Raw genomic sequence first — 16,814 nt, 5'->3', positions numbered from 1 at the left:
GGTGGACGTTGTTGGACCTTTTCAAACCACACCTGATTAAAGATATGTTCATTAATGAGCGGCCCGTGGGTGTACTTTATACGTTGATCATGCCATGAAATTGAACAAAAAAAACAAAACCAATGTAATAATTGGAATGACGTAAAAAAGAGCCTACGGTACATTAAGTAAATCTGTGTATTGTTTTTTGTTAACAGGGACCATGTACAGAACAGGTTCTATACCAGGGTTAGCTGAACAGCTCACCTGGTAGGATATAGTTTGTGCAATAAACCACAGACCGAGATAGAATTTCCTTCAAACATTGTTTGAAGGACTAGTGCACCCCCTGGCGGTATAAGGAGGCATTACACTCGCTCACCCACCCACAAATATCGATCTTTACAAGGGTAGGTAGACTCTCTCTCTCTCTCTCTCTCTCTCTCTCTCTCTCTCTCTCTCTCTCTCTCTCTCTCTCTCTCTCTCTCTCTCTCTCTCTTCCATTCAATTCAAAAAAGCTTTATTGACATGAGAAATATACATTTGCATTGCCAAAGCGGGTGAACAATAAAATAAAAAGGGTTAGAAAATAAAATAAAAAGGTAAAAAGGTCAGGTATATAATATCTAATATAATAAGTATAAAACGTTAAATACAAAATATATATACATTTCAAATATTATGCTATAAAAGTACTGTAATGACCTCATCTGTGACTTAGGAATGTCCAATCACAAGTACTCGTTCAACATTTATTGTTTCCAACCTGGTCACTGTATGGCCGTAACCAACGCAACGTAAAGCAGGTGAGGTGAAAGTGGGAGGTCCACTCACCTGATTGAAGCGCGGGCCCGTCGAGAGTCGAACCAGTAAAATCCCAAAGGGGCGTGTTTGAATCTCGTGCACGGGCACGTTGACTACGGGCACGCGCTATAAACGGGAGCTAGCGCTGGTCTCAGCGCGTTGTCTCGTCAGGAGAGACGCGCCACCGGTAAGCTGCTGTTTGTGTCCATTGAGCCGCGGTTTAAGTTGGTCTGTCTGGTCACGCTCTGCATCCCTGGAAAAGTTTGGAGTTGGGGCGTCTTCGCTGTCACACGAGAATACGTCCTGTTTGCGGTGCAGGCTGGGTAATGTAGTTCATCGCTTCACACAGGTAATGGTTTGCTGTGCTCAGCGTTGCTGCTTAAAACTACACTCACTGTTTTGCACGGCAGTGCAATGTTTAATGTATATTTAGTGTTTAATGTGCAATGTTGCTTGTGCGGGGAATTGTTGCATATTCAGTTTAAACACTAATTATTTTATACTATACTATATTATATATTATACTATTATTATAACACTAAATACTGACTATTGTAATTTATGTTTGTATATTATTCAGAATTGATAGTATATTATGGAAGTGGCTATCAATATTGTTGTTTACACCGTAGCCTTTCTATTCTACAGGTTTATAACCTGTTATTTGTGGACTAAAACAACTGCATAAGGAAAATCAAACAAAGCAAATAAAAAACCACAAAGAGTTAAAACAACGTGTCTCCTTCTGGCGCCCCGTTCGGTGTGGAGAATCTTAAAGAACACACACACACACACACACACACACACACACACACACACACACACACACACACACACACACACACACACACACACACACACACACACACACACACACACACACACACACGGGGCGTGTGTCCGTGGGGGCGGGGCCAGGAGAGGACGTGATGTTCGAGAAACGAAACTTAAGGTTGACAGAAACCCGACGAGGAGGAAGCAGTTCTCTCCCTCAGGAGAACAACACAACACGTTTTGGGACACACACAGTCTGACCGACAGCAACCGCAACCAGGTGAGTAAAACAACACAACCTCCGCGCCTCTCTCCCCGCGGTGTGACCCCGTACGGACCGGCCCTACAGCGGGTTATGATGTGAACTAGGGGAGCGCTAGGATCGGACACGAACTCACACGCTGACTCCTCACCCTCACCCTAACCCTCACTGTAACCCTAACCCTCACCCTAGCCCTAAACCCTCACCCTCACCCTAACCCTCACCCTCACCCTAAACCTAACCCTCACCCTAACCCTCACCGTAACCCTCACCCTCACCCTAAACCTAACCCTCACTGTAACCCTAACCCTCACCCTATCCCTCACCCTCACCCTAACCCTCACCCTCACCCTAACCCTCACCCTCACCCTAAACCTAAACCTAACCGTAACCCTATCCGCGAAACGGACCCGTGTCGGGGTCCACCTGCACGCCGCGTTGGAGCCGCTACGGAGGCAGATCGCGGACCCTCTCGCCCGCAGCTGCAGCCCGTCGACGGACGCGCAGCGGGTATGAAAGGCGTTGGCCTTGCGTGGGACGCTCCCGAAGTGCATTGTGGGTCCGTCCGTCAAGTTTAACTTTTCAGGCAGCGACGGATCCGTCACCCAATCAGATCGCGTTATGCAAATATACGCACGTGCACTGTCTTCTTTCAGCTAAGCTTTCTGTAACCTTTTTGTAACCAGAATGCGCTTTCTCTAGACATCACACGGTCATATGAATCATGTAGTCATATTAATCATGTAGCCATATTAATCATGTAGCCATATTAATCATGTAGTCATATTAGACATGTAGTCATATTAATCATGTAGTCATATGAATCATGTAGTCATATTGGACATGTAGTCATAGTAGACATGTAGTCATATGAATCATGTAGTCATATTGGACATGTAGTCATAGTAGACATGTAGTCATATGAATCATGTAGTCATATTAGACATGTGGTCATATTAATCATGTGGTCATAGTACATGTGGTCATATGAATCATGTAGTCATATTAATCATGTAGCCATATTAATCATGTAGCCATAGTAGACATGTAGTCATATTGATCATGTAGTCATATTAATCATGTAGTCATATTAATCATGCAGTCATATTAGACATGTAGTCATATTAAACATGTAGTCATATGAATCATGTAGTCATATTGGACATGTAGTCATAGTAGACATGTAGTCATATGAATCATGTAGTCATATTGGACATGTAGTCATAGTAGACATGTAGTCATATGAATCATGTAGTCATATTAGACATGTGGTCATATTAATCATGTGGTCATAGTACATGTGGTCATATTAGACATGTAGTCATATTAATCATGTAGTCATATTAATCATGCAGTCATATTAATCATGCAGTCATATTAATCATGCAGTCATATTAATCATGTAGTCATATTAGACATGTAGTCATATTAATCATGTAGTCATATTAATCATGTAGTCATATTAATCATGTAGTCATATTAGACATGTAGTCATATTAATCATGCAGTCATATTAATCATGCAGTCATATTAGACATGTAGTCATATTGATCATGTAGTCATATTAGACATGTAGTCATATTAATCATGTAGTCATATTAATCATGTAGTCATATTAGACATGTAGTCATATTAATCATGTAGTCATATTAATCATGTAGTCATATTAATCATGCAGTCATATTAATCATGTAGTCATATTAGACATGTAGTCATATTAATCATGCAGTCATATTAATCATGCAGTCATATTACACTGTTCTATTCTTTTTGAGTGAAGTGGGGCACTAAAGGTCCCATGCTACTTTACGGATGCCTTTATATCGGTGTTAGTGGCCCCTAATACAGTATTTGAAGACTCATTCCCGAAATTCATCCTTGGTGCAGAGTTCCAGCCGCTACGGGCCAGTCCCACAATGAGCTCCACAAACGTTCCTGTAGCTTTAAGGCTAATGAGGAGGAGAGAGGCGGGTCTTTGATGAAAAGGTTACAATCCCTTCAAATTACCCTAAAAATGATTTGGCCAGAGGATGATGTAGATATGGTAATCTATCCAGTTTCTAAAGCCGATAGGCGCACATTAATCACACATTTAACAGGCATGACATTGGAATGTCTGCAATGTCCCATCCTGAATAGATGCATTCCCAATGGCTGTAATTGCCACGTAATCAAGCAGCTTTGCGTACACGCAAATAAGGAGCCTAAAATATCAACGAACCAGGAACTTTATTGTCAGCACTGATAGTCATCGTCCTCAGACCAAACAGAACGTTGTGTGGAGGTGACGGTTTGGGTTGGTTGGTTCCCTCAATGTTTGGGGAATGTTGGGCTAGGCCTGGGAAATAAAACAATAAATGATCGTATCGTGATAGACTCTTCATCAATATCAATATAAAACATGTTCAATATATATCGATAAGAGACATTGTTGTGTCGACATTGGAGTATTGATCAATGAAGAACAGTGGAAGCTCATATTAAGTGTTAAACAGTGTTTAAATCCAGCATGGTAATTCCTAGTCTTTTTAGGTCATTAAAATGATCAATAGTTATCGATATTGATCAATATGATCAAGTTATATCGTTATGTCTTTCAGCCGTATCGCCCAGGCCTACGTTAGGCTCTGTTAGGTTTCTGCATAACCCAGAGGGAACGTTCTCTAAATGTTAGTTCTTGGTTTGGTTCTAACTAACCTTCAGATAAGGCTAACGTTATCTATACGTTCTGCGTTAGCTGGGAGAAACCGTGGCACTTATTGAAAGTGCCGATGTGAAACGCCATTATGAGTAGGCTGGCTTCAAACAATCAATTTAAAATCAACCTGCCTTTTGAATTTTCCGATATCGATTAATAAAATCTAATGATTAATCTTTTAATGTACGCTGTTGCACATTGGCTGCTCGTGCACACACTCAGTTTAGCCTCACAAGCAGCTCTCTCCTTATTTATTTACACTGGCTGCCTGGTTCAAATTTAAAGTTGTTTATACTGAATATATGTATACATGGTTCATATATGGGATTGGTTAACCTATTCAAGGTTGTCTCTATTATGGCTGGGTATTCCCTACAACCTCACCACGTGATACGTATCACGACACAGAGGCCACGATACGATGCGCATCGCGATACACGTTGATTTTGAATAATGACCATGTCCTACACAGAATTTACTACAACAGCTGTTCTTCATTATTCTCTATGGATGGCACAACTTAAAACACTCACAATTCAGGCCCAGAGAGATCTTAAAAGTAAAAAATATATTTTCTAATCGAGTTATTCATGCAAATAACATATTATTTCATTCTTATATATAAAAGCAATAGCATAGTTCACTGAAGCCTAAAAATATGTTGATTGCTGGAGAGGGTGGAAATGTTGTAAAGCAATAGGCACACGGTGAGTGACAGTTAAGGGGCGTTGTCCGTCTCTCCACTGCGCGTCGGGACGGACAACGCCCCTTAACTGTGGTATAATGACAACATTCCACAGTCGTGATCTATTGCTTAAATATTTCATATCCCTAACCAAATCAATATTGGATAGATTCTGATCGAATCTGCAATTAATCGATTCCGGACGTCATGACTATTTGAATAACTTCCAATGTTGTGGTTTTGTGTCATTTGGATACGTTGTATTTGAACCTCTAGTTTTCAGGGACTGAAAAAGTGCTTCCATGTTAAAAGTGAAAGTGTAGCGTTGTGACACTCGGCTGTTTCAACTGGGCAGAAGTCTGAGACTTCTCACCCTATGCAAACGTTGTTTTTGGACACATACTTATCCCATATTTTAGACAATAATTGATATAAATGTACTTTGAGAATGTATAATTCCTTTAATTTAAATCCAAAGTAACATGACATGGAGGCACTTCACTCATTTATAAACGAAATAATCAGACAAACATTTTAAGGTGAGTCCAAAATATTGACCCCTCATCCTCAGTGAAGCTGTCCTGTCTGCAGGACTTCATGTTGTACCTCCTATTGGATGAAGATTTCAGCTTGAAACAACAAAATATATAACGTATAAAGCACTTGCATTTGAACGAGTTCAAACTGTTATTTTACTATTGTTATCCATGTTTTCTAGGAATGGCCTCTGCTACTTCCTGGTCTGAAGAGGACTTCTCCTGTTCCATCTGTCTGGATGTGTTCAACAGCCCAGTTTTCACACCATGTGGACACAACTTCTGTAGAACCTGTATTACAACGTTCTGGGATGACCAAGTCCAGTACAAATGTCCCGTTTGCACCGAGCTGTTCCACACAAGACCTGATCTACGGGTTAATACCCTCTTATCAGGGATGGTTGATCGGTTTAGAAGGTCTGCACCAGTCAAAGAGCAGCCTTGTGTTGAACCAGCAGAAGTTCCCTGTGACGTCTGTACTGGGACCCAGCTGAAGGCCGTGAAGTCCTGCCTGACGTGTTTTACCTCTTACTGCCAAACCCACCTGGAGCCTCATCAGAGAGTCGCAAGCCTGAAGAGACATCAGCTGGTCGAGCCTATGGACCGTCTGGAGGACAGGGTGTGTAAGAAACACGACCGACTCCTGGAGCTCTTCTGCCAGACTGAACAGGTGTGTGTGTGTCTGTTGTGCACAGTGACGGACCACAAGTCCCATCCTGTTGTACCTCTAAAGGAGGAATATGAAGTGAAGACGGCCCAGCTGGGGAAGATAGAGGCTGAAGTTCAGCAGATGATCCAGGAGAGACAACTAAAGATTAAGGACATCAGAGACACAGTGGGAAGTAGCAAAGCAGACGCAGACAAAGAGATAGCCGATGGTGTGCAGGTCTTCACTGCTCTGAAGCGCTCTGTTGAAAAGTGCCAGGATGATCACAACCAAACGGTTAAAGAGAAACTGAAATCCACAGAGACAGAAGCTGAAGGCCTCATCAAAGAGCTGGAGCAGGAGATAGAAGATCTGACCAATAGAAGATCAGAGGTGAAGCAGCTCTCACACACTGAAGACCACCTCCACCTCCTCCAGACCTTCAGATCCCTGAAGGATCCTCCACCCACCAGGGACTGGACCACGGTGGAGGTCCGTCCTCCGTCATACGTTGGGACCTTGAGGAGAGCCCTGGATCAGCTGGAGGAGACACTGAACATGGAGATGGGGAAGGTGCCTGTCCCTAAACCAGATGTAAAGAAGTGTAAGTGTTTGTTTAGTTTGATTCATCTTAGGGTTGTCCAATGATCCAGAATGTCTCCGGTATGATACTGTGCCACACCGCCCATACCGCTGTTCGGTCATATTCTTTTTGAAGAGCAATTGAACCCAAAATTGATGCCATTTTATCACTGTTACTAAAACAAGACCAATCATCTCAAGAACATGAATGAAATCCTATGTTTTTTGTCTCCCCAAAACACGATGTGATCGTTCCACTCTGCTCTGAACACAGGTGGTGTTCTTGAACACCATGTTCTTGAATGTCTTCCCAATCAGGATCTTCATATTGAACCTCTTCTTGGCTTTCCTCTGCTTGTAGCCTCACCAGTCTCTCCCCCTACTAACCTCGTGAGGAGATCCCAGGATCAGCTGGAGGAGACACTGAACATGGAGCTGGAGAAGGTGGCTGACCTGAGATCAGCTCTAAAAAAGTGTAAGTATCTGATTAGTTTGATTTAGGGCTGTCAAATGTACATTCAATATTCTTAAAATATAAAGATTTATTTTACAGAACAAAATGAAACATGTCAAATGTTTTTCCCTGAAGACAATGTTGTGAGTGCTGCAGTGTAAAGTGAGGTTGAAAACATGATAAAGCTACATAGCTTAAAGGGACACTGTGTAGGAATTACTCCCATCTCGTGGTAAAATGATATAGTGCATTCAAACGAACAGTGCTCGCTTTTTAAAATGGACGTTGCAACCTGGTTGCAACTACGGTAGGCGGTATGTGCCAAGAAGCTATGGCAACCTGTCATCCCATTCTTTCGGGTGATGATGAGGTACGCTATTTCAAACAAACTTCAAACTGCATTGAACCATTAGTGTGAGCATGTATGAGTAATTACTCCTTGAGCAAGATAGTGAATTATGTTGCCATGTTTATGATGTTTTTTATTGGTAACATTACTATGTCGTAGTCTAACCTATAGCATCAGTTAACAACTTGACACACAACAAACACACATTTTTTTACTGGTGCTTATATAACGCATGAACTATGTAATAATAATTAGTAGTAATTAATAAGTAGTGATACATTCCTTATTTGTTTATTTTTACAATGTGCGTGCATTGTCAGATCATCATCATTACGTGATTGAAGCGTAGGGAGAGGACAGAGAGGCAGTGGATCGGTGGGAGGTAGTAGGCAAGAAATACAACCCTTATTCAATCAAACAGAGCCTATGCTGCTATCCACCAACGAGGCTGTTTAAGCTTTTAACTATACGTGTTCTACTGTTAATAATAATAATAATAATAATAATTCATGAAATTTATATAGCGCTTTTCAGTGACCCAAAGACGCTTACATTGTGGAAGACATAAAAAACATGAAAGGTGTCAGGGGGACAAGGGCAGGGGCAGGGATGAAGGTGGTTATGGGTAGGGGAGGTCGTAGGCTTGGGAAAAGAGAGAGGTTTTTAGAGTGGATTTGAATGTGGGAAGTGAGGGAGAGTCGCGGACAGGTTGGGGAAGAGAGTTCCATAGTCGGGGGGCTGCCCTGGAGAAGGCTCTGTCACCGAATGTTTTCAGTTTGGAGGGTGGTACGGTTAGAGTGAGAGTGGAGGAGGATCGGAGGGCTCGGGAGGGGCGATGGGGGACGAGGAGGTCAGACAGGTAGGGCGGGGCCAGGTGGTGGAGAGCTTTGAAAGTCAGGAGGAGTATTTTGAAACTGATACGTTGTTTGATGGGGAGCCAGTGGAGAGTGTGGAGAACGGGAGTGATGTGCTCACGGGACGGGTGTGAGTGAGGAGGCGAGCAGCAGAGTTTTGGACCATTTGGAGTCTATGGAGGGAATGAGAGGTGATGCCAGTGAGGAGGGAGTTGCAGTAGTCAAGACGGGAGGAGATGAAGGCGTGGATAAGGGATTCAGCAGCAGGGGGGGGAGAGGCAGTGTCTGATTTAGGCGATGCGGCGGAGGTGAAAGTAGGAGGTCTTGACAATGGAGCTGACATGGGGATCGAAGGAGAGGGTGGGGTCCAGGGTAACACCAAGATTGCGTGCCAGGGGGGAGTGATGGTCGAGGCGTCGATGGTGAGTGAGATGGGTCCAGTTTTATTGAGAGTGGATTTGGTGCCTATGAGAAGGAGCTCTGTTTTGTCACTGTTAAGTTTGAGAAAGTTGTGGGTCAGCCATTTTTTTATTGTAGAGATGCAGGTTTCGATGTGGGTGAGGGGAGGGTTTTGGGTGGTTTTGGTACTGATGTACATCTGAGTGTCATCTGCGTAACAGTGGAAGTCGAGATTGAGTTTGCGGATGATGTGACCAAGGGGGAAGAGGTAGCAGATGACAAGAAGGGGGCCGAGGACTGAGCCCTGAGGGACCCCCTGCGGTACAGGAGAGAGGGTGGACGTGTGGCCAGAGAGGGAGACGGACTGTTGCCTGTCGGTGAGGTAGGAGGTGAGCCAGTCGAGTGCGGTGCCCTCAACACCCTGTTGGCGCAGCCTTTTGAGGAGGATGGAATGGTGTACAGTATCAAAGGCTGCGCTGAGGTCTAGGAAAAGCAGGATGTTGAGGGCACCGCAGTCTGCAGAGGTGAGGAGATCATTGATGACTTTGACACGGGCAGTTTCGGTGCTGTGAAGCGGGCGGAAGCCAGACTGGAGGGGTTCATAGAGGTTGTTTGACTGGAGGGGTTCATAGAGGTTGTTTGACTGGAGGGGTTCATAGAGGTTGTTTGACTGGAGGGGTTCATAGAGGTTGTTTGACTGGAGGGGTTCATAGAGGTTGCTTGACTGGAGGTGGGTGTGGAGTTGGGCGGTGACAATGCGTTCCAGAGTTTCGGAGAGGAACGGCAGGTTGGATATGGGGCGGTAGTTGGAGAGGTTGGCTGGATCAAGGGTCAAGGGAGGGGGTCGAGAGAGCAGGTGGTTGTCTTGGACGCAGTGATGATGTCCAAAATGTGGGAGGAGTCAACAGGGGAGAAGGCAGTGAAAGAAGGGAAGGGTGGGTGGTCAGGGAGGGGGGGGGGGATAGGAATGGTGGGGGTGGAGGAGTTACTAACGGCGGCAGTCAGGGAGCTGTTGATTTGGGAGATTTTATGGTTAAAGGCGAGGAGGAAAGAGTTACAGAGGTCAGGTGAGGAGGGTGGATTAATGTCCGGCGGCTGGAGCAGTTTGTTGACGGTGGAGAACAGGATGCGGGGGTTCCGGTTGGTGCTGTTGATGAGGGTGGAGAAGTGGGTGGATTTAGCAGCATGGAGAGCGTCACGGTAGGAGGAGATGTGATGTTTGTAGGCTTCGGCGTGAACGGTGAGGCGGGTTCGCTTGCATAACCGCTCGAGTTGGCGGCCAGTCTGTTTCATGGTGCGGAGTTCCGGGGTGTAACAGGGGGCGGAGTTAGTGAATGAGACAGAGGAAGTCTTCCAGGGGGAAAGGGAGTCAAGGGAGTCAGAAAGGATGGAGTTGAGCATGATGGCATAGTCGTCAGGGGAAGAGGGGGCAGAGTCAGGGGGGAAGGCAGAGGATATGAGCTGGGAGGGTGAGAGTGGGTTGACTGGTTTGATGTTGCGGTAGGAAATGGAGAGCTTTTTGGGATTATGGGGTGAGGGTAGAGGAGCGGAGAAGAGGATGCAGAGATGATCAGAGAGTGGGAAGGGGAGAGGATGGGGGTTAGATACGGGTAGGGAGGCGGAGCAGACTATGTGGAGGATATGGCCTTTGGTATGGGTGGGGAAGTCAATGTGTTGGGTGAGGTGGAAACAGGCGAGAAGGGAGAGGAAGTCAGATGTCAGTGGGGCGGTCGGCTTGTCCGTGTGGATGTTGAAGTCACCGGTAAGTAGGAGGCGGGAAGAGAGAGAGGACGCAATGGTGAGGAGTTCAGACAGTTCAGAGAGAAAAGATGGGTGTGGCTTCAGAGGACGGTAGATTAGAACAGTGGTGATGGAGTTGGGGAGGGAGAAGGCAAGGTGTTCAAAGGATGAGATAGATGGGAGGTTGAGGTTCAGTTCAGTGATGGACAGGGATTGTTTATGAAGAACGGCAACGCCTCCCCCTCGGCCAGAGAGGCGGGGTTTGGCAATGTAACTGTAATTGGAAGGAGTGGCTTGATTGAGAGCGTAGAAGTCCAGGGGCTGTTGCCATGTTTCACAGAGGAGGAGCAGATCCATGTTATTGTCCAGTAGCAGTTCAGATATAACGGCTGATTTGTTGGAGAGGGAGCGACAGTTCAGCAGTGCGAGGGAGATGGATGGGGGGGCAGGGGAGGGGGAACGGAGGTTAGTGAGGTTGGCAGTACGGCAGGTGGGGGTGACGGGGGGGCGAGAGTTAGTCCAGAGTGAGGGGATGGGTGAGCCATGGGGGAGGTGTTGGTTGCGAGAGGGGCCAGAACCTGGATGGATGTAGCGGCATCGGCGGAGGATTCCGGCTGTGCTGGCTGCAGGGGCAGCAGCAGCAGAGAGACGATGGTTATTGTTGAGGCGGTGAAGGTCAGCGGCGGTGTGGCTGAGTGGGCCAGAAGTTGGTGGAGTAGAGGAGAGAGTCCTAAGAGTCTGGAGTAGCAGGAGTGATAATCCAAGGTGGAGACGAGACATGACGGCGGATGAAAGAAGGCCGGGTAGTATATTGGTGGTGGCTAGTAGCTGATTGGCTAGAAGCAGGGAGGCAGTGAGTTGTGTGTTGTTGTGTAAGACTTGCGTGGATTTCTGACTAAAACTTTGCGGACACCAAAATCTGGAAAGCTGATGCTCACAAAAAAATCTGGATGTATCAATCCTTGCGTAAGCACGATTTCACACAGATTCTCTTTGTACATCCCAATTAACGTGACATTGAGCGCACATGCACGAGCCCGTCTCTCCACCAATTTCCATCTCCACCCGTCTCCTCCCTCATTTAATATGCTAATTCTTATAAATAGGCCTGCAGTAGTGCACTCGTTAGGAGAAAGGAGAAAATGGAGAAAGGAAGAAAAAATAACTTTAGTGAATGCGAGGTGGAGGTGCTGATTTCGGAGGTAGAGGCCAGAAATTAGATCTTGTTTGGCTCTCTTTCCTCCGGAATCAGCACCAAAAGCAAAAAACTGGCGTGGGAAAACGTTGCCAGGTCGATCAATGAGGTTGGGGCCGAAAGCCGAACTGTGGCTGACATTTAAAAAAGTGGTCGGACAACGTCCACTATTGTAGTCCACCAGGGGCGTTTCTAGACCAAGAGCTTTGCTGGGGCACAGGCCCCCAACTCCCAATCCATTTTTAAGAATATTCTTTTAATATGCGAGCAATCTGAAATAAACGGCTATGGACAGGGAAGGATTAAGAACTTTAGCACAAAAGGGCCCACAGTAGTCAGGGGGGTCTGGGGGTCCTCCCCCAGAAGATTTTGAATTAGTTTGATGTGATTTCCTGTATTCTGGTGCATTTTGGGCATGGCCAAGGACTCCCTGACCCCTTGGGTCCATTCTCCCTCCTATTCTGAATAGTTTTACGTCTAGCCCCCATCATGTCGTCATCTGTTTCTTGCCTGTCTCTCTCCTCCTCCTCTTCTTCCCCCTGCCTGGTCCTGGACTGCCCAGCCTGCACTCTTTCTCCTCTCTCTCCTCCTTCTCTTCGACCTTCTTCTCCTTCTCCTCCTCCTTCTTCTCCTCCTCCTGCTCCTTCTCCTCCTCCTCCAGCACTCTGTCCCTCACTTGTTGTAGCATATAGCATAAGTATACTCACTGCATGAATTTAATAGGCTTTCCTAAGCTTATTTTTAGACAAAATTGAGATATACTTCCCTCCCAGGCAAGGGTCCTATAGTCATCCTGGCAATACTACAGTTCTTTGTAGCGTAAATACTAAAGCCTTAATACTGACTTTTAGTGATATATAGGCTACCCTGATTCTGTGTATATTATTACCATTGACAGCACTGTCTATTACCAGCATAAATGTTAATGTTACCGTTAATGTGGGCAATTATCATACCTCCCTCGTCCTCCTCCTCATCTCTCCTCACTGTTCCTCTACCTCTGCCTTTGTTCTGTAAGAATCTTCTGATGTCCAACTCTGAATAGTTTTTCAGAAGGCTGATTAGTTTTACAGTATGACAGCTTCACAAACAATATACTTTATAGGACTCTCTCTACAGTATACGTATAAATGATTAATTGTCTGCACGTGTACATAGCCTACGCATTGTGTGTGTGTGTGTGTGTGTGTGTGTGTGTGTGTGTGTGTGTGTGTGTGTGTGTGTGTGTGTGTGTGTGTGTGTGTGTGTGTGTGTGTGTGTGTGTGTGTGTGTGTGTGTGTGTGTGTGTGTGTGGGAGAGATCGCAAGCTGGTACACTTAAGCACAATGACGCTAAAAGCATTGAGCTAATTATGTGGGCAACATTCTATAACATCGATTAACTGTTAGTCATTTTTTCTGTCAAACAAGTTGTGAATTTGTTTTAACATTAAAACAGGGGATGACTTAAGGTGTTTTCACACCGCACTTCGCCCCGCGACACGTTTCAATGTTAAGTGAACGTGGAGACGCGAATCGGGCGAATTTTTTTTTCGCCTATTCGCGCGACAAGATTTGATTGACAGCGCGAAATTTTTCCACTTGAACGGCGAGCGCGTTCACGTGGATTCGCGGCGCGAATAAAGTTAAAATATTTCAACTTCTTTGCGGCATTCGTGTTGAAACAGCCAATCAGCGTTCACTCCCTGTGGGTAACGTGGGTGAAGTAACGTAAAACAGCCAATCAGCGTTCACTCCCTGGGTGACGTCACGTAACAGCCAATCAGTTCACTCCCTGGGTGAAGTAACGTAAAACAGCCAATCACCGTTCAACCGTTCAGTGAACCGCAGCTTGGAGGAGAAAGTGATTGTTGCCGTTTGCGACTCCCGCTCTATATCTACATATAATATATAAATATCTATATCATATAATATATACGATATATATAATATCACGGCACAAAGCGGTGTGCGCCTCCGGATTATATTATTAACCCATAAACGACGGGCTCTCCCTCTTCCACAACAGGTACAGACACACATCTCGCGGCAACATTCGCCTATTCGCGCGAATAGGCGAAATGGGACAAAGTGCGGTGTGAACACATAGTTACCCTGTGCTCAAAGTTATGTGGCGAGCTCCAGCGAGCGGTTTCCACTGTGTGTGTGTGTGTGTGTGTGTGTGTGTGTGTGTGTGTGTGTGTGTGTGTGTGTGTGTGTGTGTGTGTGTGTGTGTGTGTGTGTGTGTGTGTGTGTGTGTGTGTGTGTGTGTACACCGAAACACTCGGAAGAATCACGTGAACGATTTTCATTGGTTATTGCGTTAGATCTTACCCAGATACAGATGTGCTATTTCCTGATTGGCTATGATGGCTCCTTTCTTTTTTCCTTTTTTCTTTTTCCCTTTTTTTTCATTGGCTGGTAAGTGACAGCCTCGAGTGAAGACTAAAGCAGGCAGGGAGATGCGCTTTTCAATGCCGGTTCCAACGAGAGCGGCATTAGAATTTTACTGGGGCACTGGAGACTTTTACTAAGGCACGTGCCCCAGTGAATAAGGTCTGGTGACGCCCCTGTAGTCCACTATTGTAGTCCACTATTGTAGTCCACTATTGTAGTCCACTATTGTAGTCCACTGTTGTAGTCCACTATTGTAGTCCATTGTTGTAGTCCATTGTTGTAGTCCATGAGGGAGAGAGAGAGGCCGTTTCTCAATTTGCGTTCTCGTCTGTACTTGTGTACTTTGCGTTCTCGTGAAACGTCATCAGTCGTAGCCCAAGTACTGTTCCAATTCCAAGTACGCATCAAGTCAAGTACAGTCGTAAAACCCGTGTGTGTTCTCCATGCGTTGTTAAACTGGCCGTTCCACCGAGGACGCATCGGAGGTGACTTGTGTGGACTTGGACCGTTAAATATCCCAGGATGCATTTCGCATTACCATGTTTTAAAATATTAGTATGTAAGCTATAATAATAGGCAATATATAGGAACATTTGACATATAACAAAAATGTAGGCCTATTCATTCAAAATATTGACATACTATTTTAAAATTAAAGAGGCTGGGGTTTTGTTTAATATAATTTGTTTTTATTGTATAAGTCGCTGATAGAGGAAACCCAACACAACGGCAACGAAAATCTTGGTCGGATCCATCCGATCGTGTGTGTGTGTGTGTGTGTGTGTGTGTGTGTGTGTGTGTGTGTGTGTGTGTGTGTGTGTGTGTGTGTGTGTGTGTGTGTGTGTGTGTGTGTGTGTGTGTGTGTGTGTGTGTGTGTGTTCTAATCTGTGTCAATTGTCGCTCATTCGTTATTATTATTATATCAATAGTCTACTCTCCAACTACATAGCCAGTTAGGCACGCGCATCTGTACCCTACATATAAAAAGTTGTGTGAATAGCTTACACACGATAAGCATATCTTTTCATTTATATTCATTCAAAATATTGACATACTATTTTAAAATGAAAGAGGCTGGGGTTTAGTTTTATATCATTAGTTTAAATTGTTCAGTAGTGTATGCCTACATGAGGCCGTAAAGCAGTTAACAGAGCTGAGGTGGTGACGTCACAGGTGCGTACTCGCGTCCTCGGAAGTCTGTACTTGGAAGTCTGGACTTGCCAAGTACGCACTTCCAAGTCCGCGAGTCCGTAGTTTGCGTACTTGGTATTGAGAAACGGCCAGAGACTAACAAAGACCACACTACCCTCCACCACGTGACTTTAACCAGACTCCTCCAGAGTGCTGTGATGTCCACTGATTGCTCAACGAGCAACAGCTGAGGCAAACGGCTAGAGTGAGACCAACTGAGAACGAATCCGGAGTGAAACTAAAACTGTGATTCTGAAAAAAGTATAAATGATATCAAAATTCTGATCAAATATTATTGAAGATACAAATGTGTAGATTTGTTTAATAGTTTGAATGATGGTAAACGGTTGAATTTTGACCAAGTTATGATGTCTTAAGTGGATGAAGAGGATGAAACATGAAGTGTGTGTGTGTGTGTGTGTGTGTGTGTGTGTGTGTGTGTGTGTGTGTGTGTGTGTGTGTGTGTGTGTGTGTGTGTGTGTGTGTGTGTGTGTGTGTGTGTGTGTGTGTGTGTGTGTGTGTGTGTGTGTGTGTGTGTGTGTGTGTGTGTGTGTGGAGAATGGCGGAGCTATTGCGTGTGTAGAAGAAGAAGAAAAGTAAGAAAGTATGTAGACTATAGCTTAAATATTACAGAGGATTAATCAGCTCATCATGATGAACGTTTTGATGTATAATATGTGTATGTTGTGTAAATACTGCGGGAGTAGATTCAGTGTATACATTTTTCATTGTTTTGACTGGGACAACCACTCACACACACATGGGATTTACATTTACGTTTAACTTAAAACATCTTATAAACAATATGCACTACTATTTCTAAAGCTATAGCACACTAGTCCACTATAGTAGCTATCATCTGATATGATTTAGTCTTTCTATGTAAATTTTTGTAGAGAAGATGAACGTGAAACAGGAAGAACAGTACTAGTGATGATGATGATGATGATGATGATGATGATGATGATGAAGATGCAGAAGGGTTCAGTAGCTCATCATGTCTTGTTCTCCGTCAGATGCCTGTGAACTCACACTGGACCCAAACACAGCCCACAGACGACTCTCTCTGTCTGAGGACAACAGAAAGGTGACGGAGGTCAGAGAGGACCAGTCGTATCCGGATCACCCAGAGAGATTTGACCGCTGCTCCCAGGTGTTGTGTAGAGAGGCTCTGACTGGCCGCTGTTACTGGGAGGTAGAGTGGAAAGGATGGGTTGATATAGCAGTGACATACAGAGGAATCACAAGGAGAGGAGAGGGTGATGACAGCCAGCTTGGAGTGAACAACAAG

At 44.9% G+C, this 16,814-nt stretch overlaps 1 protein-coding gene across 1 annotated transcript; it reads left to right on the top strand.

The window, feature by feature from the left end:
• Positions 1 to 1,604: 1,604 nt before the first annotated feature.
• Positions 1,605 to 16,782, top strand: LOC311372639 (E3 ubiquitin/ISG15 ligase TRIM25-like; the record flags this gene model as incomplete). The annotated part of the gene is made up of 4 exons (XM_084489612.1): positions 1,605 to 1,837; positions 5,921 to 6,988; positions 7,328 to 7,441; positions 16,540 to 16,782. Coding segments are annotated over exons 2-4 (1,423 nt in total), but the record flags the coding sequence as incomplete, so codon positions are not given.
• Positions 16,783 to 16,814: the final 32 nt, after the last annotated feature.

Source organism: Micromesistius poutassou (assembly GCF_964030765.1).
Source record: "Micromesistius poutassou genome assembly, contig: SCAFFOLD_5307, whole genome shotgun sequence".
NCBI lineage: Eukaryota > Metazoa > Chordata > Actinopteri > Gadiformes > Gadidae > Micromesistius > Micromesistius poutassou.
The sequence above is the reverse complement of the archived record's forward strand: the minus strand, read 5'-3'. Positions and strand labels throughout refer to the sequence as shown.